Source organism: Hypomesus transpacificus, chromosome 23 (assembly GCF_021917145.1).
Source record: "Hypomesus transpacificus isolate Combined female chromosome 23, fHypTra1, whole genome shotgun sequence".
Taxonomy (NCBI): domain Eukaryota; kingdom Metazoa; phylum Chordata; class Actinopteri; order Osmeriformes; family Osmeridae; genus Hypomesus; species Hypomesus transpacificus.
This window is the reverse complement of record NC_061082.1, coordinates 11,791,477-11,817,909: the sequence shown is the minus strand read 5'-3', so window position 1 is coordinate 11,817,909 and position 26,433 is coordinate 11,791,477. Positions and strand designations below refer to the sequence as shown.

Sequence of the window (26,433 nt, the reverse complement as noted above, 5' to 3'; positions counted from 1 at the left end):
TGTGAGTTGTCACAATTTCTGAAAGGTAGTCAGTTAGCCTTTCTACATGAAATTCTCTTCCGCCTTAAATCAGTTTTCTCACCAGTAGGATGTTCTTAATCAGACACAAGGTGGCAGGCATGGACAAATACATTCAGAATAGCAACCAATACGTTGAATTATAACTATATGTGAAATGCATGTATAATAATAAATGCCTTCTCCAAAATGAACTTCAAGAACTTCACCTTAAATTTCAGTCATTTATAAAGTGTTTTTAATTGGGAAATTGTGTTCTGTATATCTGTTTTCCTAAAAATAAAAACAAGGTTCCAGGTAATTCAGACACATTTCTCAAAATGTGTCAGATCAAAGCCAATAAGAGAATTTGATGCAGGAACAAATCTCTAACGATAGGAGAGCAGAAATGGAAGGAGGAATGCAGGACTCTTTCGTGTCACCCCCTTTGAGAACAAACCTCCCAACAAGAACACATTCCATAGTTTTAACTGCCAGCACCTTTTCAATAAAGCATCTCACTGAAAGGGTGTTCATGTCCCACTAAAATATGAATGTCGGAAATGTAAATTTTCCCTTTTAGTATCACATTGCACCTTTGGGGATCATTTGTCAAATGAGATGATTACTTATCCGATCTTCCATGCACAAATAGATCTGTATGTTTTATGGATCACATACAAAACGTGTGTGACAGAGAATTTTTCACACCACAGATTGGTCTGCCCTGGCCTTGTGGAATCTGTGTACTAATGGGGAACAGCCATTAAGAAGGTGAAACTAGTGAGTAGTACTCACATAGGAATACTCTAGACGGCAGCAGTAATGGAGGTTATACAAGCCCAGTTCCCCAGCCCTGACTCCAATAGACTGACAGAGGCAGGCCCTCTCACAGACCCTCAGCCCTCTAATGGGCACGACTCAAAGTTGTTACCCAAAGGAATGCTGAATGTATTGCACTGGTGCCATGGCAACTAAATGTAGACATGCAGTAAAAACAGGATAGACAATTTCACACAGGCACACACCTGTGCAAATACTGTATGTGTGTGTGGTGGCAACATGTTTCTACTTTATGTCTGCATGCTCTTACGGTACGAGAACGTTAACTGCAGACAGGCAAATAACACATGCACACACACTCACATAATATAGACCAAACCCCCGAAGACCACATAACACTAAATATGAGTGAGAAAGGGTGAATTTTTCATGTAGTGTGAATGGTTTGTGTGTCGTTACATGGGATGGAAGCGAAGGAAAAGCAGCAGCAGGAGTAGGACACCCAGCCAGAGAGCGTACACCCACACAACTACTCAGCCCCTCCAGAGCCAGCTTGTATTGAGTCAGCAGCTGCTGAGGAAGCGGGGCCCCTGGGGGCCCCTCACAGGAACACACTGTCTACGAGCTTCAGCATTTGCACACCTGTGTGTGTGTGCTTGTGTACTGCATGATGGAGTGCATTTTAATTTGCACCACCATTGGGGAGTGACGAGAGAAATCTGTACAGTTGCTTTTAGAACGTCAACCATTCGGAAGCTACCATTCCTGAGATATCAAGGCTGTTCATGTCCAGAGCACATGGAGAGCACATATAGAGTGCCGAATCCCTTATTTTTATTAAGGTGCCCTATCATCTCTCTTTTCCTCACTTGTTTTTTTTTACTTCTTAGTGTCTCCCCCCGAAACCCCTCTTCCTTTCTCTGATCTCTTCTTCTTCACTCACCTCCTCTCCTATGCTCTCCTCATAGTGTACAAAATCACATGACCCCTTTACCCCCATTCTCCCCAATTTTCATCATCTGCTCTCCAACTTTGCCCCTCCACTCCTCAACGGTAGCAAAATGACATTACCTGTCTGCTCCTCTCTCCCCCACACGTCCCATCTCCATTCTTTCCTTGTTCTCATCTTCAGTACCAAAAGCACATCTTTCACTCTGAGCTCATTCATAATTACCCAGAATCCCTCAAGAAAGCAGGAAGCGTGGTACTGATTAGCTCATTGCCAAAGCAGGCGTTACTTATGCATAACTACCTCCTACTCTGATTGAGGGTGCATAGTCTAATTAAGAATTTAAAAAGCAACTTTAATTGCTTTGAATAACATTACAAAATATCTGTTTGCACTGCCCTCAGGCTGACACATACACACTCAGAACGCTACTACTTACTACGTACTCAGAATCTCTGCGGCGGGGATCTGGAGAGATTTGTTTGAGAGATTGTTTTTGATTGTAATGCTCAGAGTAAAGCTCGGGGTACATCTTTTTATTGGAGCTGAAATACCAGAATAGATCCAAAGAAAAATAACAGGAAAGAGAAACAAATAGAATATAATAGGCTGATTGAAGAGAGCTGAATGGAAAGCTCAGTATTGCGTCTGCAGAGGTCATCCTATGGTGAAGAGCACTGCTCGGAACACTTAAATGAATGTTCGCGGTTACATTGACCCTGACCTCCCAGGCCCATTCCACTTCCTGGATACTGCTTGTTGTTGAGGGTATGCTGACCCCTTTACCTCATTCTTATCTTTGGCGGAGAGCCAGCGGAAGTACACACATGGTATCTTATCTGTTATCCATTATAGATGAGCTGGGACAGGGCCTGCATGTGTCTGAGTGGGCCATTATGAATGAAGGAGCGTGGGCGTTTTGGAGTGTGTGGGTGTTTGTACACCATGTGATTCTGTGACCACGCCAGACCTCTCCCCTTGATGGTAAACTATGTGTGTTGAATACTGAAGTGAATTTGTCCATCTTCAGGAAACAAAGATGTTTCTCCAAGGATTGGTAATGCATCTTTATCTAACTGGCCTGCCTGCTGGCCTTGGTGCTTCGGAGCTGTCTGCCTGTATACGTGTGTTTGTGCATCGGAGTGTCCTCAGGCATCCAGCTTCACTTTGGCTCTTATTTACCGCTGATCCAAACAGCTCTATACTTTCCTTCAGCACATGAGATGAAGGAAATAAGAGTACAGTACGGTGACACCTAAAGAACGATTGACAGCGCTAGTTGAGGGCTATGGTTATGAGAAGGGCGAGAATTCAGTGTACCAGAGAGACTAGTCGGAGAAAAATGTATTGAGGGAGATTAAATGAGACAGAGGCTCCCCTCACACCTTTTAGTCTCAGTCAGCCATGTTGTGAAGACTGACAACATCAACAGAATCATCAGAATTGTCAGCATCAGTGACAGAATTATCAGCAGGCCCATCAGTATGGGTTATGCTGTCATCCCTGACAGATCCACACCTCCATCTGCAGCTCCACAGAGCCCTGGATGGGATCGCTTAACAGACTATGTCAATGTGATAAAGGGGAATCGGATTACTTCTACTGAACATTTTGGTGGAGTTCTTAGGAGGGTGATAGGAGGTTGATAAGTCCTACCGTGGGGGGTCAGATGGCTGAGCGGTGAGGGAGTTGGGCTTGTAATCAGAAGGTTGCCAGATCGATTCCCCGCGGTGCCAAATGACGTTGTTTCCTTGGGCAAGGTACTTCACCCTACTTGCCTCGGGGGGAATGTCCCTGTACTTACTGTAAGTCTGCTAAATGACTAAATGTAAATGTACTGTTGCTACTGTGTGTATGTGATTGAGACAGAGAGGGGGACAAACCAGGCTAGACAGTGCCACAAGGCCACTGTCAGAGAGTGAGTATGTACCTATTATGGGATTTTGTAAGTGTGAAAGAGAGGGAGAGAGGAAACAAAAGGACTTGTGTCTAGATGGCTTATGAGGGGAGTGCTAGTCCACCCCCCAAGCTTGCAGGCTAACCGGGATCGAACTAGGGTTTCCAAAATAGGAAAGTTAGAGAGAACGTACATAAGTTTGGTTTGCACTGAACATGTTTTATTGCAATTAACTTGACAGAATAGCAATGTGTCTGAAAGGTTACTATTTAATAGAATATATGTCTAAAATAAAAAATAAAACTTGTTATTATACAACAAAACACAGTAAGCATTATTAAAAAGCTATGGCCTTCCTTTTCAGTATCAGTGCACTTTGTAGATAAAAAAGAACATAAAAAAGACATCACTGGAAAAAGCAGCACTTGCCGAAATGAAAACATAATCTTCTTCATCATCATCACCACCACGTTGGTATATTACATTACAGCTAAACCTAGAGGCAGCACTAAACACTGCATGCAACGCAACGCCTCAGAACGCAGACACAATACTATCGGAACGTATGTGGAACGTTTGGAGAACGCTGAGGACACGTCGAGAGGCGGTTAGGGGATGGCTTTCATACGGAAACACAATGTACTGGAGCAGAGTTCAGATGTCAACTGTACAGCTCTGCCAATGATGGATGCCAATCATGCCATTCATGGTGGAACGTCACACATCAATGGCAGTCCCTCCATTTCCTTGTACTGGATGCACTCTGCCCTTTAGACAGTTTGTCTTGTGCGAGTTGAGATAAACCAATATAGCCTCTGATGTATGGATTAAGTTTAAGTATGAACTCATTTGTCATCATTGTCTGCTATAGATCCAACTTAACCAATAGTTGTAGCAAACACATTTGGAGACGATAATGCCTACCAGCAATCAAGGCTGTACTGGAAAATAAAAGGTCAAGTATGATTGACAAGAGATCATTCTCTTCCTGGTCCCTCATTTGGTTTGGCACAGGAAGTGGAAGGGTGTAGCTTTGCTCTGTCAAAAAAAACACAACAATGAGTTCAAAAGTTTATAAAACATAGAACACCTCCTGCAACACTGTCATGCAAATATACACTTTGACACGATTGTTGAGAAGAGAAGGACAAGGTTTTTGTCAGTCTGGCAGTGACAGGGTTAGTTTCGACGTCAGACACGGAAATGTTACTTCTCCGATTCCCAGTTCCAAACTGCTGGACAGAGAGGGCAGTCTCAGTCCTCCTAGGCTTCCACACATCTCAGACATCCTAACTAGTGATACACACACAGCACTCTTCAATAAATAAACTAAACTAGCAGAGGCTCCATGTTAGTGTGTGGCTGTGTGTAACTGTACATTACACTGTATGTAAAGCGGCTAGGCATCTTTGCACATGTCTTTAAGCACTTCTAAAGTGTTCCACTGAGTCCTGAATGAATGAAGCCTTTTGTGGAACAGCTCTGAGGACACATCTAGCATTTCTACTCATCATCTACTACGTCGCCACCAGTTGTTGGGTTGCCATTGACACATAGCACAGGCGAATGATTTGTTTGACTAGGTTGCCTGGCAACATCAGCATTGCAGTCCTTAAGGAATTTCAGAGCAAATACGAATTGTAAAAAAACTTAAATAAAAAGCAATAGTATCACATAAATAATAAGAGAACACCTTAAACAAACATAAATTGGATTTGAATCACTTTAAATACATTTTTCTGTACTGTCTATAACATTACTGTTAAGTTATTCTTTCTTCTCATGAGCAAAGTCCAAAAAGATTCAGCAGTGTTTCTCTGTACCACCACTCCAGTGCATTCATTTCTAGCAGTGATCTCTAGCGACTCAGTAGAATTCTGTAGGATCAATTCATATCTTTTACAGACAGTAGAAGGATGTAATATTGGTGAAACGTATAAAATGTGTGAGAATCAATTTTCTTTTCAGCACATAATTCCCACTGTGTCAATACATTTATGCAGAACAAATCAACAGATTTAACAGAAGCATACATATCGCCCTTTCTGTCCCATAATCCCTCAACAGGAGGTCGGCAGCCATTTTCACAGCTTGCTTCCGAGCCAATCGGCTTTGCCGCCCATGCTATAGATCTCAGCCATTGGTGGCAGAGGACAGAAAAGAGTAAGAAGATCTTCCCTCAGGTTTTTCCACAGTGGGATGAAGCAGTTCAGTCCTTCCATCCCTCCTTCCCTCTCCCTTTCTGGAGAGAAGGAGAAGAAGGAAGCAGCCACATTTAAGATTTGTGCATGTATGTGTACAAGTCTCTTGCCACGTCTCTCTTCATGTCTGCTAGGGCAAACAAAGTGAGATCAACAAATACTGTCTCTTTCTCCCATTTCTCTACCGTCCCTCTCTAACACACACACACACACCTCATCTCAGCCTACAGCAAGTCTTTGTGCAGGAGACAACAGATCCAGAGTCAATGGTAGCAGAGCGGTCCTCAAGGTAACAAAGTCAGGGAATGAGAAGTGGCTGATCAGAATTCAGATCCACAGTAAAACTTCATCCTTAGAGGTTTTGATACAGTACCAGAGTTCCTAGAATTGTCCACACAAGCAGTCGTTGATATACACATGTAGTGAAGAACCGACAACCGTTAGGAGAGAGGAAACACAACAGGCTTGGAATTAGGAGATCATTTTGAGGGGGAAAAGAAGACTAAATGGGCGAGCTTATAAACAAGTGTTCATATTGGCACACTCTCTAGACGTCTCTCTTACAAACGAAATAGCACACGCTCACATCCGTTTCCCCTTTAGACACACACACACACACACACAGGCACACACACACAGCACTGTTGCTGTAAATATATCCAATCACAGCCACGGTGAATAGAGCGGGGTTTACATGTTTTCATTGATTGGTTGATTGACTAATTGAACACAACGGTGATAGGCCAGATGAGGTCCAGAGGAGAGCTAAAAGCCCCTTCATGGTTTGGAATTGATCTGGTCCGCAGTATGTGTGCACATTTGTGGTCGCATTTGTTTTATTCCACAGAGCCAGGGTGCAGGCTGAGAGCAGGTGGGTCCAGACAGGTTGGGGAATAGCTGAGGTGCGGTTCCTTGATCCATAGCAGGGGGGCGCCATTCTTGCCCTCCTGGTTCTTGCTGTTGTTGCGGCTTTTGTAGCGCACCAGGAGCACGGCAATGAGCAGGATCCCAAAGATAGGGAACGGGTAGAAAAAGATGAAATAGAAGAGAGAGTCGTTGGAGCACACCACCGACTGCAGGGTCGAGACTGGGGAGGAGAGTGAGAAAGAGAAAAAGTTATTCTGATGGTTACACAGACCTCAAGAACATGTGTTTGCACCTCAACACAAGTAAGAGTAGGAGTATAACAGGTAAAAAAAGATGACATCGGCGGAGGGGACATGTTTTTCTCTTATCCATGAACGTCTCAGTGGTTATATAAAAGTGATGGCACCAGGAGGGAATATCCTGGAATAGGGATACATAGAGATGTTTTTTTTATGGCAGTTACCCTATATCTCTTACCTGGGTCTCGAAACTAACTCAAAGACCTGAGAGCTCTTAATCAAAGCCTCCAGCATCAGAGAGACATGGGCCATTCGCCATTCTGTTTGTAGTATATGCTTCAATACCCATGGTAGCATGTGTATAAATGAAGATGTTGCACAATATGTATGCCTGCACATATTTCACAATAAATAATTACTGTGGCATATGTCAGAGTGTGCTTTGACAATAAATCTGATTATCTTACTTATGAGAATATGAAGGAAACAGGCAGTGAATAACCAATGTGCTTGTGGAAATAACTATCAAGTTAGCTGAGCCAAGGGGCATATCTGTGACGGTGAAATTAGGGTGTACTTAATGTCAGGGTGGGTCAAGGACCAAATGAGCAGCGATGGTAAAAAGGGAGTATAGAGAGATAATGGAGGGAGAAGAGAGATGGAGATAATGGAGGGAGTAGAGAGGGAGCAGAAATGGAGGACGGAAAGAGAACAAAGAGAGGAGGGAAGGAGCACATTCAGAAATTACCCTGCTGCTGCACGTTGATGAGGGTCACCCCGGAATTATTGGTAGCCAGGCGATACCAGGCATTGCGGGGATTCAGAAGCCACTCCTCCACATGGCAGTAATACCGGCCCGCATCACTAGGCTGCGCCACCTGGATGACCAGACTGTACAGGTCCGAGCTCGTCCTCTCAAACTGAAGACGGGAGTTTGGCCCCTCCTCCTCCGCCGGGCTGCAGTTCCCGTTCCCAAACACAGCGTCATGGCCGATTGAGAACACGCACTCCTTCTCCTCCTCTTCCTCCTCCTCCTCCTCCTCCTCCTCACCCTCCTCCTCGTCCTTGGGGCCTACGGAGGAACGCTGGACATACCAGGACACAGAGAAGCGGGAATCCCGGGAGGACTGCGACAGAATGCTACAGCCCAGACGGAAAGGACCCCCCTCGTGTACTGTCACATTAGACTCCGCCTCCTCTATCTGCAGGCGCACCTCTATAGACAGAGGGAGAGAGAGAAGGGGCAAGGGGATAAGTCATTAGATGAAAATCCATTACTGGGTGCTAACAGCAGAATCATTGTTCTCATTTGATTCCTCCTAAGAAACTGCAGCTCTTTAATATATTTTGTACTTCAAAATATGACCAAACATAAACAAACACAATCCAAATATAATAGAACACCATTTCCAATGAATTTTCTCCCCTCCTTCAATTGGCCTCCGCTAACAATGAGGCACAACAAACTCCAAAACACCCAAGGCTAAAACTGTATCCTAGATAACTAGGCTAACAGGCTAGTTGATGCCACCAGCGGTTGATGGCCTCTCAGTTTCTCACACAGAGAAAGAGCTGCCCAGAACTAGGCTGTCTGTCTGAAGGGTAACATCTGGTTACAATCCAGTTAAGTAGAGAGACTTCACCAGACCCAAATGAGAGTTCCTGTTTACATTTCATTCTTAAGCAGACACTTATCTGAAGCAACGTGCAAAAAAAAGACAGAGGATCAGAAGTGCATAGCGAAGTAAAAGAAAATACTAGTGCAACAATGAACTACAGTGCATCAGTAACATCTTATTTACAGTAGCTAGTTAATTAAGCCATAGTGAACCAACAATAATTGAACAGTGCAATAACAATATCTCAGTGACTTAAATGCAGTGCAGCAAAATCAGGGAAGAGGATAACAGAGAGAAGAAAATAAGAGGAGGAGAGCAGGGGAACATAAGGTGTCAGCTGCCAGCAATAGCCTTTCGCTTCCCTTTCAGTCTTACAGATAGGCAGAGAGATCCCTTTAATATATTATGCCTTCCTAGCTGAGTGCACCTTAATGAGAACCCCCCCCCCAAACACACACACAACGCCCCCCTATGACGCCCCTGAGGGAAATCAACCCCAGTCTGCTGTTTATCTTATATATATTCACATCTCTGTATTTATATGGTTATAAATAGATATGGAGGCAGAGCTATCTCATGTGGTTGTGGCCTATTTGATAATAACCTAATCCACAGGTGAGCTTTGGTACCTGCAGGCACACCTTACCCTCTCCTGAACGCACAATCATCCAAACACACAAACACATTCTACCATCTCGCCCAGGTGTCGCACTCTAGGAAAACAAGAAAAGGAACTCGAACTAAAACACACACACAAAGATAAGCATGTGGAGCCATTTGACTGTTCTGTGCAACAGAACTGTGTCCACTTTGTTCCTTGAATAAAAGACGAGTTTAGCCTTGCCCTGTAAAAGCCCTTCCGTTTGACTTTCATGTTCAATTTGGGCAAATGCCATAGACACCTAGGGATATCATCCTGCTTTCGAAACATGCTCAGATCTCAAGGAAGGAGAGGGTCAATGGAGGGACCCACTGTATCTGGATGCCGTCACTTTCAGCTAGAAAGGGGCTCCAGGTGCACTTAAGGTGTGAATCAGGTGGTGTTGGCACAACTAGACTGTGTGTGTGTGTTTAATACCATGTGGATAGATGGCATACCATGGAGATATTTTGAAACAAACTCCCTGCTGTACACATGTAACTCACAGCCATGGCTCAAACTAGCTTTACTGCCCTCACAGGTTGGACACATAGTGAGAGTGTTTAGGCCTATTCCTTTTTAACAAATCGAATTTGTAAAAAAAAAAAAATGGCCCAACTAGGAGGAACTAAATCATTTGGCCAACTTTTGGAGGAAATAAATCAAGCCCTAAATTGAGATTTTGGATAACTTTATATCAAATACAGGCAACCATTTCAGATGCCGGGCTATTTTTGCCAAAATGTTGGTGGCTAGTCCCATTTTACCAACTGGCCAATTGCTATGTAATCCCAAATGGGCCATTATCAAGACAGTGAACCTATTTACATGTAAATGTAAGAGGAGTCACAGCTGGCTACATTGCAATTGCCCTACCCCCACACTGTAAAATGACAGGCAACCCACAGTTGACATTTTGTACTCTTGTTGGAGAGTGTGAATAATAGACAAAAGACCACCTACATTAACTGTCAAAATGAGAAGATTTTTTTTTCCTTCATAAAGCTATTGGATTTTTAAAACCTGAACTATTTGAACTAGGTGTGTAAAGGTAGTAACATTTTTTTACATTAATGTAAGATTCCTGATGAGGGTCGAGAGCTTGCCTGTCAATAATCAACTTAACACTACACCTAGGCCTATGGTTTGAGAGCGTGTTTGTATATTTAAATATTAAAGTAGGTGGCTGAAATTTGTGTACAGACATTAAAAGGTAAATAAATAAAAGTGTTTATTTTGTTGGTGCCGCAACTCTTCATCATAAAAAACATCAACAGAAGAAACAGTCTTGTTATAACGGTTATAGTTATATGTTGGACTGATAGTTTAGTCTGAAAGGTTGGAGACTTTCAATGACCGATACGATGATGTAGGGCTGTTTTGGCAGCCCCTTTGTCACTGGTCATCCAGCCACTCGTCTGGGACAGTCGTTGATTTGCATGAATGCTAAAATGACAATCACACCTTAATGACACACATCTGGAGAGGTGATCTCAACAGTTGAAGAAGAAGGTGGACAGAGGAAGACTCTGAAATTATCATTAAAAGTTGTGTTCTTGTAAATATCATTCTAAACAGCTTTTAATGTCATGTTTGATATGCTTTTGTTTCTTATTTTATGTATTACATTTTAGTTATAATTTTAATACTGTAACATGTACAGGGTTTACAGAGTTTGTGCCTGCAGCAGACCAACATGTGTTTAACATATTACCTTGTCTTGCAAGGGCACAACTTGGTCTACTGCAGCCTTGATTAATGATCCAGTTTGAATTTGTTGCGTTAGACAAACTTTTCAGTCATATGACCGGTGTCCCCATTTTAGTCAGGTGTGGCTGTATTTAGGAAGAAGTTTTACCAATCACTTTGAGTTCTGTTTACGATACAGCTCTGGTGCGTTAGGCGCCAAGTCTTCATTGTGAATACCTTTGTTAACCATTGCTCTGAAGGTATGTTTTGTATTTGATGATATTTCATTATCATTGTATTAATTATCTTACTATTTAGATAATAAACCATAATTGTGCATTTTAAGTTACTTGTTCTCCTTGAAACATATCTATCAAGCTACGGCGGTGAAAACGTTGATCTAGTCTGGTTATAAACATAGACTTTTGAAGTAGGTTTTAACTTAAGGCCTGAGTCACTTACAGTGGATCTTCAGGCTCCGAAGGAATTTACCAGAGCCTCTACGTGATTGGTTTACATACTAGGTCTACTATGGTTAAATCCATATTATAGTCATGATAAACGACTGATTAGTGAACACGCATACTTAAGGGTCGGTGCTCTGATCAAGGAGATTATTTTTACCTACGTCAGAGTTTCATGTCATTAACTGTTAAGTGCTCAAGATTACAGGTAACGGACTTGAGCACATTTTCTAAAATTGGAGTCAGATATTAACGAGTCAATTATCTCCCTGAGAATCTAACCAAAAGTGAATTTTGGTTCCCAAGCCAGGAACAAACACGAAGCGTCTCCGGCCTTTCAATTCACCACCTACAATGACCCCCTTTATGCTAACATTAACGCTCCTACAGGAAGGGAGGTAATGGCCTCTGGCCATAGTCAAAACATCAACGAAAGAAAAGGAAAACAACATTTTATAATAAAAAATTAAAGTATACGAGAATTCAGAAGGCACATAAGTTTCAAACCAGTGTATTTAATTGTTCGCAATGTCATTGTCTCTATTTCCCGGAGAAATTTACGGTCCCGTTTTATTTACGGTCTAAAAAAATAACCATGACCGGTAACAGGGTCGATCAGATAGGTGACACATTCTTAGAATTTTAACACTCATTACGCACCACGTCGCATCTATCTGCAACACCAGAACCCTCAAATGAATTAGCCTGCACCAGTACCTGGCTGTTGGACGAGGACATGAGTGTAGCCAGAAGAGTCTCGAGCAAGCCGATACCAAGCTCCTTCAGGGTCGGTCAACCACTCCTCCACCAGGCAGTAGTAGGTTCCGGAGTCGCTGGCCTCTGCCCTGTTCATTGTCAGTGCATACAGGTGTGGAGACAGGCGCTCGGCCTGCACACGCCGGCGAAGCCACTCTTCGTCGGCGTAGGCCCCGTACTGGAACGCCCCCGAGCGCTCGATCCTCAGGAGCAGCTCGTCCTGCTCCGCCCCCGCTGCACGCCTCACGTACCACAACACAGCATGCTGGGAGTCTGAGCTGGTCTGGGAGGCGATGGAGCAGTTGACACGGACTCTGCTGTCCTCAAGGTAGACCAGAGACTGGTTGGTCTTCTGGACCCGCAGCTTGTTCACTGGATGGACAAAAAGACAGAGGGAGGGAGGGAGGGAAGATAGAGAGGGGAGGGGTCAAAGAGAAAGTAAAGACAAACATGAATTTTAACAGAAGTAAGTGGCGACTGGTACAGTTACACTACACCATTTTTGTTGAGTGATATGATTGGAGAAATTTGGGGGAGTGCCTGCTTTCGGGTGCATGTGTAGGCAAAAAAACAGAAAAAGGGACAAATGTCAGACGACAGACTATTGACAGAAAGAAAGAAGCAGAGCCCAAAAAAGTGAGCAAGACAGAAAAGGCGGAGAGAGAGAAAGAGTGTAGAGTCGACGGGGAAAAAAAGACGTCAGGGAGGAGCTGTGGTTTTTTTGCCTGCTCAGGGCACTGCGACAGGATTGGTCACAGAGAGACCAGGTGTAACATGGGATTAGTTGCAGGTTGACTAGGTGTGACTGCTCACACACATCTCCTGCTGGCTCCCTGGGGATGAAGCGTCTACACAAACAGGCATACACAAACGCACGCACGCATACAGGAAGGATTAGACCTAACGTGCGTTATGTTCCAAGTTCAGAACGACAGGCATACAGCACATACATAGAGGAATGAGTACCACACAGGAACAGCAGAACATATGGTTAAGGTACAGCATCATCATGATGACAATGAATGTCACGGGTTCAGCTCACGCTCCTTACTGCACTGGGCCATGGGATACATAAATGCACACACACACATTTTCCACAGACACACACACACACAAAGCCGTAATAGGATTGACTGCCTGCACAGCTACCTGCCGGGATAATGTTAACAACTCACAGACTGGTGAATGCACTACTATTGGTTCTTGTGTTTGTATGTGTGTGATTGTGTGTGTGTGGTCTTGTGTTTTGCAATGCTATGAGAAGCATTTTCACAGCTTAGCGGCGTCTAAGCTCACCCGCACTGGGGCTTCTGACAGTGCAACAACATCTCCAGAGACTCTGAAATGAGAAATCTCCTTCTCGGCCCAATGGAGAGTTCTCTGAAAGCCTGACCATCACCCTGACCAGAATCCTGCACAGAGCTACAGAATTCTGGCTATGGTTCTCAGGGAGAGCTACCCATTAAAACCCCCAACCCACAACCATCTTAGATGGGACTGACTTGAGGCACTGTGCCTCTGTGGGCCTGGGTCATAATCCAAGTTTACATCCACAGAGGAGAAAAGAAGCGTCCTCCAACCCCAGTGCACATACATACACTTTAACTAACACACGCCAGTCACACAGAGCATAGACTAGGGACATGAGGGACAGAGCATGGAGTAGGGATAGGGATAAGTGCATGTGTGTGTTCCGTGTGTGTGTGTGTGTGTTTCTGATGGGAGTTGTACACTGTGCTGGGAAATCACAGCATGTACACTATGTATTTATGGAGTTTTCAATCATACATTTTCAACCAGGTCATTTATCATGCAAAGGCACTAGCTGTGTGTGTGTGTGTGTGTCTGTGTGTGTGTGAGAGAGAGAGAGTGAGAGAAAGAGAGCGAGAGGGCAAGCGAGAGATGGTTGACTACTAGAATATTTGTTATATGTTCTGTGCAGTGTGTTTCTTTAATGAGTCTCAGGGGTGTCAACCTAGAATAAGACAGATCCATAATTGGAAACACTTGTCATCCCAGTTTTGCATTAGTTGGTAGCTAGCAAACTCACTTACAGTGCAGAATCCTGCATGTGTGTGGGCAAGAACAACAGGTTCAAGTCAGTACTCCTCTCTCTCTTTGTTCTCTCCTCAAGATGAGTTATCCTGCTCCAATTGTCCCTCCGAGACCTCCGTAGTGTTCCAAGTCAGACAGAAGGAATGTTCAGGGAACTGGGAGCCAATCAGGGCGCAGACAATAATCATTTAGGAGTTAACCTTGAACACAAATGGTGCCATCACACCCACCTCCTTCCCCCTTTTCAATTGCCACCCCCGCAACTCCTGTTACCACGGTAACCCCGTCTCCCAGGACGACGGCATACCTGTGAGTGCACCGCTGTGAATCCCAGTCTGAGTTGAAGAAGATCTGATTAAATGCTGCCAGGCACAACCAAATGATCAGTTTGTTAAGATTCTGCCGCTCTGCTCGTTTTCCACCCCAAACACAGAAACAGAAAGTAAATCAACCTGTGTGAGGCATTTTTACAGGACTGGAGACCCCCCACCCACCATTATCAAATATTTCAGCTTCTCTGCAGGGTTAGGTACATTTGTCAGTATATGTGTGCGTGTGTGGAGTGTGTTGACCAAGCGGTAACCACTTCTCTATAAAGTTGATTGGGTCTCTTCCCATCATGTGTATCCCACTTGATGTTGATGCCTCTGAAGGCAGCTGCAGAACTGAGACGAAGAAGCTTTTATTCATTTAAATGTACCATTTGCATAAAGGGCACACGGCCCCCGCCCCCTCTCTTTTGACTGCGAGACTTTAAGAGACGTTTCAAATCACCCAAATCAACCACACACAGAGAGAGGGCAAGTATTTGGCGACCTAATATTTCATAAATGAATGGTCTCCCTCCGTCTCCATCTTCCCTTCACACGTCTCTCTTCCTCAGTCTGTCTATTGCCCCCTCCCTCTCTCACACTTTATGTTGACACTCTCAACCCTCGTTCCCTCACCCTTTCTCTCACCCCTGCTGTGCCAGACAGGTTATGTGGCTTTACCAATCACCGGTCGCCTTGTCACTTGCCAACTCATGAATATTCAGGAAGCTCATCTGATTCCTGATGATTATTCATGAACTCAAATGAAGAGGCCATATGAGGGTACTGCTTCAAATGGAAGTATCTTCTTAAAAGTAAAAAGTAAACTAAAGTGCACCACCCCACCACTGAGACAGACAATTAGATGAAAACCGAGAGAGACAGAGCAAGAGACATTCAGAGAAGAGGAGGAGAGACATGCACAGACAATATTCCCAGGATTTTTACTTTGAGGCTTAGAGAACGGCAGGCATCTCTGCGGTTCCTCTCCAGAGGGCTTATCCTGCTTTACAGGCCACTTGCTTCTCTGCTAGCATTAGCATCAGCCCAGCCACAAGGTAATCCACCCCTCGCCCCAGGGCATGTCAGAGCCAGGGCTGTAGCGCCACTCGTTCTCCAGGTACGGCTCACTCAGGCTGGGTGTGACCTCACAGAAACTCCCCACTGGTGAGAAGCCCAGTCACTGTGGGAAGATCTTTCAGGAGGATGTACGAATGAATGGAATTGTAGGGGAAGGAGAGATAGAAGTAGGGGCTGTCCTCGGCAGAGGGAAGATGGACAGGGGGGGCAGAGGGAGGGGACTATCCCTGACGGAGGAGGGATGCGGGAGGGTTGGAGGAGAAAGGGGGGCTGTCCGTGGTGAGTAGAGATGAATGAATGGAAAAAAGGATGGAGAAATAGAGGGGGGAAGGGCTGTTCCTGGCTGAGGGGGGAGGGTAGAAAGAGGAAGGATGGGACTGTCTCTGGGTTCGAAAAGTCTCTAATAGAGCCTCATTTCTATGCTAATGATGGTCATGTATCTCTGATCCTTTTGTATCAGAGATAGCTTTCCACCCCCCACCCCCTCTCACACCAGCAATGGCATTAAGATTGGGTTGATTATGGAATCGGAGCGCTACATGGAAGCTCCAACCACGTCCACACACACACTGCCTCTTTCTGTCTGATCACTGATTGCAGAGCAGCAGAACAGGAAATCCGGGAGGAAAAAACATGGCTCGGATAAGATGAGGGTGGTAGAGGGTTGAGGATGGACACAGATGATGGGAACCTGATGACCACAGCAACCACAAAAAGTATGGGAAGTAGCACAACCGTATTACATGGGCGTGCCTGTGCGTGTGAGAGCCACAGTACTGAGAGTCAAAGAGAAAGAGAGAGAAAGAGATGAGACAGTTATAAAGGAGACAAGCCAGTTATATTCAATGTTTTGTCCATTTAGCCCAAACCATTTGGCATTGATGGTGCCTTCTGCTACTTATCCCCCTTTCCTTCTACAAAACACAGCTCATGAGGGGCACAAGCAGTGAAATTCTCACCCTGAGTTTCAATTACAGTTGTGCACACACACACACACACACACACACACACACACACACACACACACACAGTCTGCAGTAGGAACAGAGAGAAAGAGATGGAGAAAGCGACCGAGAAAATATGGTTGTGTCTGCAGATTTGGGGAAGACAAAGAGATTAACTCAAGATTGGATCGCTGAAGGAGTCTGGGAAGGATGGCAGGGTGTGGGTTCAGGGCAATTGGGTTTAGGATATGTGCCTATGCAAAATGGAGAGTGGACGTGTCTAGAAAGAGAGAGAGAAAGAGATAAGGGAGTAAGTTAGAGAACGGCAGAGGGTGCAGTAGTGGAGCAATGGGGATGGGCTGACCTTGAGAGAATTTGTTGTGTTTAATCAAGGGCCTTCCATGAAATTATTTAGTTAGACAGAGGCTTTTCATATATATTACACATGGTGTGTGTTTGTGTGTGTGTGTGTGTGGGAGAGAGTGGATTGGTGTTCAGACAGGAGACAGCGCTGTGCCTGGGGCACGCTACAGGGCACATCTTGTGGCATGGTAACGTGGCATGGTAACAGTGACAGGTCCCCGTCACAATAAGAACACAACACCGATAGGCTTTGCACCTCAATGCCATCATGTTGAGGAAGCCTGGCAGCATTTCTGAGAATCTCCCCTAACACTGGCTGGGGAAGAGCCCACAGGCATTCTGGGAGTGAGGAAGGAAGGGAACGAAGATTGATAGAGGGATGAGTGGGGAGGGGGGAGGAAGTAGGGGTCAGAAAGTGAGAGAGAGACAGAGAGAGAGAGAGAGAGAGACAGAGAGAGAGAGAGAGAGAGGGGGGGGGGGTGAAAGTGAATCAGCAGGAGACTAATGGCAATGGACAGAGAAAATCCGTTCTCTGATAAGCAGGGACATCTTGTCACTGTAGCAACACAAACAACAGGAAGGGGTCAGGAAGAGACGTTTGAGTAGCATGGAGGGAGCGTGGACACGAGTAAGTTACTGCTGCTGCAGTCTGCTATCCTTCTGAGGTAAACAGAAAGAGAGAGAAAGACAGAGAGACAGTCACTGAGGGATCAATGACAGATAAGGATGGTAGAGGATGGACAACTTCCAGTCTAAGTACATGTGTTTAATCATGTACAGTCTGCTATGTACAGTAGGGAACATTATGAAGGGTGTAATAATGTGGATCTCATAATCATCATCTCACATCCTCCCCATTCCAGCAGAGCCAATGAAATGTGATCGTTAATATCCTATTCCTCAACTACACACACACATACGCACACACGCACACACATGAAAATGTACTCAATTCCCCAAACCAGCAGCTCTGAGCAGCATCTTCATTACAGAGATTCAGCACATTGAGTTTGTGTGTGTGTGTGTGTATGAGAGAGGAGATGGTGTGTGAGTGTGTGTGTGTTCTGTACAACTGTCCAACATATGGAGCTCTGGAGGAAATGGAGGAAAAACAGAGACACTCTGGGTCTACAAAAGAGCACACCTCTGGAGAGGACTAGCAATATGCAGTAGCTTGTTATGGTGCTCTGGGGGCTTGGGAGAAAGCTGTGGTTACGGTAGTGCTCTCATGACTCCTTTTATAGGTTGTATGAGGTTATGCAAACATTATTAGCACATCACATGTGTACACCTCCCAATTTGAGCCCTGTCCAGCCTAAACCACGATTAAAGAGACAAAGGAATAGGGACAGACCCAAGAAGGGACTGAGATTAGTGGTTTGGGCCCAGGTCTGCCTCCTCGTTATGAACAAGCAGTTGCTTTTAAATGTATAAGCAAGCAGAGGCAGATGTCACATAGGCATTCAGATGAATACATGCATAGTGAGCAAGAGCCTCTGGAAGGAGGATTTAAAGGCTCTCAATAATGCATTTGGTCAGATGCTGCCTTTCACACTCCATCACACAGCGCGCCTTTCTGCTTCTTTGAGAGAGAACACTGCGAATGCCATTAAACGGTTTACTGTAGCCATGAGTGGTTCAAATATACAGAGGGAAAAAAGACAGAAAGACAGAGAGAGAAAGACAAACAAAACGGATGAGATGAGAGATATTTGCAGCCAGATGAATCATCAGTATGGGCCTGACAACAGAAGGACCTCTTCTGAAGCAAACACAGTAACTATGAGATGAACAACATGCTATTGTGTGTGTAGTGGAAACTGACAATAACATGCTGGTTTAAGGACCGAACAATCCTGAAATTGCCGTAACCGATGGCTTCGCCATGATAACTGATCGTTGCCCCAGGAACTCTTATCTCACGCATCTCCAAGGTAACTGATCAAATAGTCACAGAGATTGGACCAGAAAAGAGCTCCATTTCTTACTCTTTTATTTGAACAGCAAACTTTATTGTCCAACCAGAGTGAATAATTTGGTCTCACAAGACACATAGGGTCCTTATTCAACCAAGAAGATCCTTTTCGCAATCACAAGGAAGTGAGATACAGCCTTACTGCTCGGTACCATAGTGCCTTAGTGTTAGTTCCTTAGTCTGTTCTAATGCATCAGAAAGCTGGATAGATCCTGTTTCCCCAGGGGTGCTCAGACACAACAAAAGGAATGAGACAGAGAATGTCTGTGTGTGCGTGTGTTTGTGTGTGTGTGTGCGTGTGTGTGTGAGAAAGAGAGAGTGTGTGTTCTCTGCTGGTCTGCACGGAAGGTAAACAGGGCAAAAAGCACACAAGGGAAACTAAAGGAGCATTCAGGATGAGAAGTCGATGGTCAAATGCCTCCTAAAGGGTGCAGACGGACGGATCACTCTTCTTGAGATGCTGAGGTCAGACAGCCAATCAAGCACAGTTGTCTGCCTGTGTGTGTGTGTGTATCTTTGAGTGAGTTAAAGTAAGCCAGATCAACAGAGGAAGCTAGGCCATATGGAAGAGTGTGTGTGTGTGTGTCAGACAGATATTGACCAGTAGTCATTGGCCTAATCTCATGGTTGGGCAGGTCCTCCTACTCACTGAAGAATCCTCAAAGGAACCCACCCACTCACCCCATCACACATACACACACACACACACACACACATACACACACACACACACACACACAGAGAAAGGAGCCTCCCAGTTACTTCTACACACCATGCTTCCAGGGGTAATCACTGATAAACACTCCAGTGTGTTTGTGTGTGTGTGTAGGTGTGTGTAGGTGTGTGTAGGTGTGTGCATGTGTCACATCTTGTAAGTAGTGGCAACATATACATGTGCGTGCTTATAACTGTACGGGACAGAGTGAACCAAGAATGAACATATTCTACTGACTGATCAGCTTGATGTGAGTGTGCGTGCGTGTATGAGAGAAAGAGAGAGAGAAAGAGTGTGCAGAACACTCAACCCATCATCCCATTATTGCTCCTCTAATGTGCACAGGGCACAGGGGTGTGAAGGCAGTGGGATTTTGAAAACTACAGACAGAAATAGTTTGAGGACAGAACTGAAAGAATTCCCCGAAGCTATACAGGATTCATGCTTTGTGTGTGTGTGTGTGTGTGTGTGTAAGGGTATCCTACCAGGCTGTAGAACACTGATCCCCAGCAGGTTGGAGGTGCGGTTGGCGATCTTACTCCAGGTGTCATCATAGTTTCTTCTCCATAGCTGGGCGGAGCATTGATAAGTCCCCGCCTCCCGCCTTCCTGCCCGTGTGATAGACAGGCGGAAGTTGGTGTTGGCATGGGAACGGTCCACAGTGGTGCGCGTGCCCAGGCCCAGTAGCTGCTCGCCCCATTGGAGGGTCCCCTCTCGTGTGAAGGTCACCAGGTCACGGAACTCGGTCCCTTCGCTGGCCGAGGCAGGAAGGAAGCGCCAGGTGACGGAGGCAGGCACACGGGGGTTGTGGCGAGGCTTGACCAGGCACTGGAGGTCAAACGATTCACCATAGGTCACGCTGGGCGTTCTTGACGAGGCAGACACAACAAAGGAAGATTCTGGGAAGGCATGAAGGCGTAGCAAGGTTCGATTAGATTTGAGTTTACAAAGCTTTATTGTCCAACCAAAGTCAAATAATTATATTTGGCCTCATAAATCACATTGATTAGTTAATTGACTACCATTTGTAAGATAGTAGTCCTCTCCATCACAGGAAAGTGAGTTACAGTCTTACTCATCTTTTCTCAGAGTGCATAGGTGTTAGTTCCAGAGTCTGCTCTAAGGCACCAGAAAGCTGTCTAGATCCCTGTTGTCTCCCCAGGGGTGGAGAGACAACACAGGGAACACGATTTGACATGTGTGTGAGGCTTAAAATAATGGCGATAAACTGGTCTGGTCAAGACTGAAGGGAGGATTTTCCTTGACTGACAGACAGATTCTCCCTCTCCCTCTCCCCTCTCCCCTCTCCCTCTCCCTCTCCCTCTCCCTCTCCCTCTCCCTCTCCCTCTCCCTCTCCCTCTCGTCCCTGACGTCCTTCAGGGTATATAATCGATGGTTTTATGCCTGGAGCACCGGACGCTGCTGGGAGTGCCACCACAGGCCATAACTCTTCATCACACTAAAACTATCTCCCTCCATCTCTCCTTCAACCCATCCCTCTGTATCTCCTTCAATCCATCCATCTCTTCTCCCCCTCCATCTCTCCTTCAGTCCGTCTCCCTCTCCCACTTCCCATAACTCTCCCTCTCCGTCCGTCTGTACTGAGGAACAGAACCTCACAGGGATCTATTTGCAGACCTTGCGAGTCTTTGTGCACGTTTGAGTAACTGTGTATGAGAGGAGAAATACATGAAATGAAGATACACAGAATTTGTTTCCAATCAATATACAGACTCAATACGACGTAGATGGAGGAAGGCGACACAAAACCCCAGCAGGGGGCCCCTCAACCCTCCCAACTCTCTTTGTCCCTTCTCGCAATGTCTCAATGTCAAAACACTCTCACAATAACAGCACTCTCCATCATACTGTATTTACATAATGTAGCTGTTGTTGCTCTGTCTCAACAAATGGCCACATAGAAGCTGATGTCTTGTCTTCCCTACTTCCCAGTGGCATGCCACAGGGCCAAATCCCGGCAAAGTGTGTGTGTGTGTGTGTGTGTGAGGGCTGAGCTGAGCTCTTGGCTTTTTAGCCCTTCAAAGTACAGCTTCAGTGACTTCCTGTACATGGCTGTTCAGCTGGGTGTGTAGCTGAACTGGGCTTTACATGAGGAGCATCCAGCTTGCTCTGACAGACTGCAGCCACATAACTACTAAACACATTTTACTGCATTGGCATTCTGAAAAGTGTGAATGTGTGCAGCGGAAAAAGAGAGCGCTCGAACGAGTACACCTTGTACACGCTTTACTTTGTCTCTTAGTTTAATCAGTCCAATATTATTCAGTGTTCTTGAGTGTTCTTGTTTGTTCTGTTAGGATAAAGACATTGTGTTGGCACCTTCCCTCTGAAGACCCTATGAATTAACCATGCTGTTCTCGCTCTCTCTGTCTCCCTCCCTCTGTACACCGCTCTCTTTTTCCCTCTTTTTCTTTCTCTCTCTTCATCACACCTTGACTGCCACTATGAAAACATCCCCGCATGAAATCCTCGTGGGACCGCATGTGAGGGTGCACGTGTGTGTGTCTTCATGTGGACCTACCGACAGTCTTGATGGTGACGCTCTTGGTGGCAGACTTCTCTCCGATCTTCTCCCAACTCAGTTCTGGTTCGGTCCCGGTCTGAAGCCACTCCGACACCGAGCAGCGATACTGACCCTCATCCCCGGGCCCGGCGTTGTACAGAGACAGGATAAAGGTGGCAGGACGGACGCGCTCCACCCGGACCTCCCCGTAGCTGGCTCGCTCCATGTATCGAGGGCCCGGTCGGACGCTGCCGTCCTGGTCCACTGTGGCCAGGTCCTGGGCAGGTTCCGAGCTGGACTGGTCGGTCCACTGCCAGGCCATGGAGAGGGGGCCGGTGTAGGAGCGGGCAGTACAGGTGAACTGGACCACGCCCCCCTCCTGAACTTCGGAGGAGTTCGTGGACAAGGAGATGGTGATGTTGCTTTCTGAGGGAGGATGAGAGAGGGGAATGGGTGGAGAAGAAAGACAGGGAGAGAAGTTGGATGGATGGAATGGAGGGAGATGGTAAATGGGAGGATCCAAGGAGAGGGGGTGGAAGGTGGAGATGTGGAGTAAAGGGGAAGAAGTAAGGGATGATGAATACACGGTAGAGAAAGAGATTCAGACATATGATTTAGATGAGATCATAGGGAGGGAGTGCAAACAACATGTAACGAAGAAGGAAAAAAGTTGAAAGGAAAAAAGGAATTAATGCAGAAAAAGTTGCTTGTGATCTGTAATATGAATAATAGTCATTCAGACCCTTATCCAAAACAACAAACAGCACAGAATATGATCCTGTAACCTCTTCATCTGAATTCAACTGCCCTAACCACAGGACTAGACCTTCCCCTTGATACATAATGATCTTCTTTGTCTGTAATATAATTGCAATGCATTTATTCATCACATGCTGGTTCATGGACTTATGTCCCAGATCCATTTTGAAGAGAAAGATGGATGTACGAAATGTAGGTGTACAAAGATGTAACAGACTGGAAAGAGAGAAAGTATAGGGGTCAAGGGTAGAAACAGGAGAGGAAACAAATGTACTTCTATGTACAATTATGACATATTTAACAATATGAAGGACCAACCGACTGACAGAACCTTAGGCAGACCAGCAGGTCATGCATGTTTCTGACGGGGACTGACTGTTTGCAGAGATCAGTCAACCCCTACTGTCTCCAGGCACTGACAGCTGAGCGCACAGACAGGTTTGCAGACAGGCAGCTGTGCAGACAGACAGGCAGCTGAGCAGATAAGACAGACAGCTGAGCGCACAGACAGGTTTGCAGACAGGCAGCTGTGCAGACAGACAGGCAGCTGAGCAGATAAGACAGACAGCTGTGCAGGCAAACAGCTGTGCAGACGGCAGCTGTGCAGACAGAGAGGCAGCTGAGCAGATAAGACAGACAGCTGTGCAGGCAAACAGCTGTGCAGACAGGCAGCTGTGCAGACAGGCAGCTGTGCAGACAGGCAGCTGTGCAGACAGGCAGCTGTGCAGACAGACGGAGAGAGTTAAGGTTCTCCTGACACCTGCAGGAGAATGAGCTGGTGTATCCTAGCTTACATGTCAGACTCAACATAGCAGGGATCAGTATTTCTGTCACAGGAGTCCAGACCCAGGAGAGGATGAGAGAGAAGAGAGTCTCAGAGGAGAAAGAAAGAAGGGAAAGGGGGGGGAAGACAGGAAAGGACAGGCCCCTAATAGCCTCTGTAACCCACCCCCACCCTTATTCTCCCTCTTTGTTCAGGGTGTGATAGAAGAGGGGTTCACAGTGAAACCTTCGGTAACTAGACACGGCTCTCCATAAAAATACAGAGAAAAGCTTCCTTTAAGCTCTTTCACACCGCACTGAACAAAAGGACATCCCTCTCTTTCTCCCCTTCCTCTCTCCAACTCTCATCCCTCTCTCGGAGTCTCACCTGATTCATTTCATGTCTCCCTGCAAGCTAAATACTTTATACTACCTGCTCTCGTCTCACTCTATAGTGGCGTTTCTCTCTCTCTCCTCGCCTTCTTCCATCTCTGCTTTTCTCTCTTTCTCAGTCTCCTCGTTTCAACTCGAATTTCGCTCCCTCCCTCTCTCCATCCCTCCCTCCCTCGTCCTCCCTCTGTTTGGGATTCACAGCAGTGTGCGAGGGGCTTTACGCGCAGCTCAAGATAAACTCATCCATCAGGTTTGGTGTGTCAACTCTGTTTTACATCTCTCTTCTCCTCCAACCAGCCCTGTCCAGCCCCACACCTCACTCCCCGTCTCCCCTGTTTGTCTCCTCCCAAACATTCGGTCTAAACCTACAGCACCAACTCTAGCAGACTCAACCCACAAGACCGTTGCTTTCAGTAATCATAGTTATTAGACATTCACAGGACCATATTAAACAGCTGTTATGGGGCAGTCAGGTTCTTTGTTAGACAAACTATGGTTCGCCAAGAATTCCGTAGGCGGGGGGCATTGTTTGGCTTGATGGTGTTGCAGGGCTGGTAGGGAGGGGTAGAGATGGGTGTGGGGCCGGGGCGGTGTTGGTGGGGGGTGTTTTGGAGGGGTTGCCTTATGGGTCTTTGTTAGGGAAGACCAACACCGCCCCAGAAAGAGACCAAAAGAGAGACCTACACTACAGTCTCTCTCAATAGGACTCGGAGATAGCAGGAACTAGTTACTAATGGGGAGAGGGGAGCAGAGACAGGAAGAGAGACAGTGGATAGCTGTAGAAGACAGAGAGTGTACTGAGAGATTATGCAGTAGCATTGAAGCCTTTATAGGAAATTAGTTTCAATCATCTCCTAGTCTCTCCACGCCCTACTGGAAACACCGCATTGCCCAGCTGGGGCCTCTCTGACCCAGCAGAACACATTAATTTAGCCTGGGGATCCATTAGCTTGCCCTGGAGAGTAAGGCCTCATTCTCTGCTTTTCTCACTTCTCTACGCTCTCATTTCACGGCTGTTAGCTCTGCCTCTGCCAGCCATTGCTACTTTCCATCTCTCTCCCTCCATTATCCTGGCCCCAGCCCCTGGCTCATCCAGGGAAGAGGAGAACAATAATAGAGCATTACCACCCTTTGGCCCTATACACACAAAGGAGGGCAGAACAGAGGAGTACAAAAGGAGATCGCATCACTATCACCCACAAACTGAAATAAAGACTGTTTCTTTATTGTGAGAGAGAGCGATAAAGGAGGAGAGAGAGAGGTACAGAGCGATGGGAAAGCGAAAAAACAAGAGAGGGAGAGAGGTGGCGATCAAACTTCAAACGGAGTTTGTTTTAACCAATGCATCAATGGGGCGTAGTGTAACAGTCAGACGGGCAGAGGCTAGGTTGCTACCACAGGAGCCAATAGGAAGCTTCTACTCACGGATGGGCTGGACGGTGATCTGTACATTACGGGACCTCTTGCTGCGGTCGATAAAATCTCCTGTCGGTGTCCTCTCCCTCTCGATTACACGGCAGAGGTACTTCCCAGCATCCTCGGGACGAAGGCGCTGCAGCTTCACCAGGTGCACGTTGGGAGCCTCTTTGCGGATGGTCATGTGACCGGCGGCCTCACGGGCCACATAGTCGGGCCCCAGGACAGGCACGGCGCTGGGTCCGATGAGGGCAAGCGGCGAGCTGCTGAACACCCAGGACACGGAGAAGAAGCGCTCGGCAACTCTCTGGGCCTCTATGGTGCAGCGCAGCTCCAGGGGCTCACCTGCTGTAAAGGAGCGACGCTCCACATTCACCTGGATGCTGAAGTCACGGTCTGTTGGTGGAAGAGAGAGAATGAGAGAGGATAAGAGAAGGGGTCAGAGAGGGTTAAGAGAGGGGGTGAGAGAGAAGTGGAGTGGAGGGAGCAAGTCAAAATAGAGAGCCATTTTGTCGGAGAAAACTTTCCATCGTTAAATCCTTTATATTACCAAAAGCAGTTCATTATCAATATTGAAATCGGTTCCATAATTTATTATGAAATAAAATAACTATGAGTTAAAAGAACATCATGTTTCTCTGGCTGAACGTGCATGGCTATGCTCCTCTCCAGTCAAATTAACTAATAAAATATGCCTGACTTAAATATGCAAAATATTCAATAATATCCATGGCCTATAGGTGTTTTAGTGAAGATTTTAAGGTGCACGTTCCCCTAAAAAACATAGCTCCTTCCTCTCCCCTTGATTTGACCTCCCCAAGAACACACATCTTATTATGATTCCCTGCAAGTCTTAAAAGATCATCTCCTCTCCATGCAGATGCCTCTCCTGAATGCTGTTATTTACAGTATTAATATGCTCAAGAGGAGCTGCATCAGTGCGTGTGTGTGCTTGGTGTGTGATAGGGATGTGCATCTGCACCACTGAAATACACATCTTGATGCACTCCGAACAATCCGATACTGTAAAGATAC

The 26,433-nt window shown here is 45.9% G+C and overlaps 1 protein-coding gene across 1 annotated transcript; it reads right to left on the bottom strand.

The window, feature by feature from the left end:
- Positions 1–4,685: 4,685 nt before the first annotated feature.
- On the bottom strand, positions 4,686–25,851 carry LOC124484986 (immunoglobulin superfamily member 3-like). The gene is made up of 6 exons (XM_047046165.1): positions 25,408–25,851; positions 22,087–22,494; positions 20,030–20,443; positions 12,063–12,473; positions 7,682–8,149; positions 4,686–6,914 (listed from the first exon to the last, which is right to left on the bottom strand). Exons 1-6 carry the CDS (start codon positions 25,580–25,582, stop codon positions 6,664–6,666), a joined length of 2,127 nt encoding a protein of 708 aa, XP_046902121.1. The 5' UTR covers positions 25,583–25,851; the 3' UTR covers positions 4,686–6,663.
- Positions 25,852–26,433: the final 582 nt, after the last annotated feature.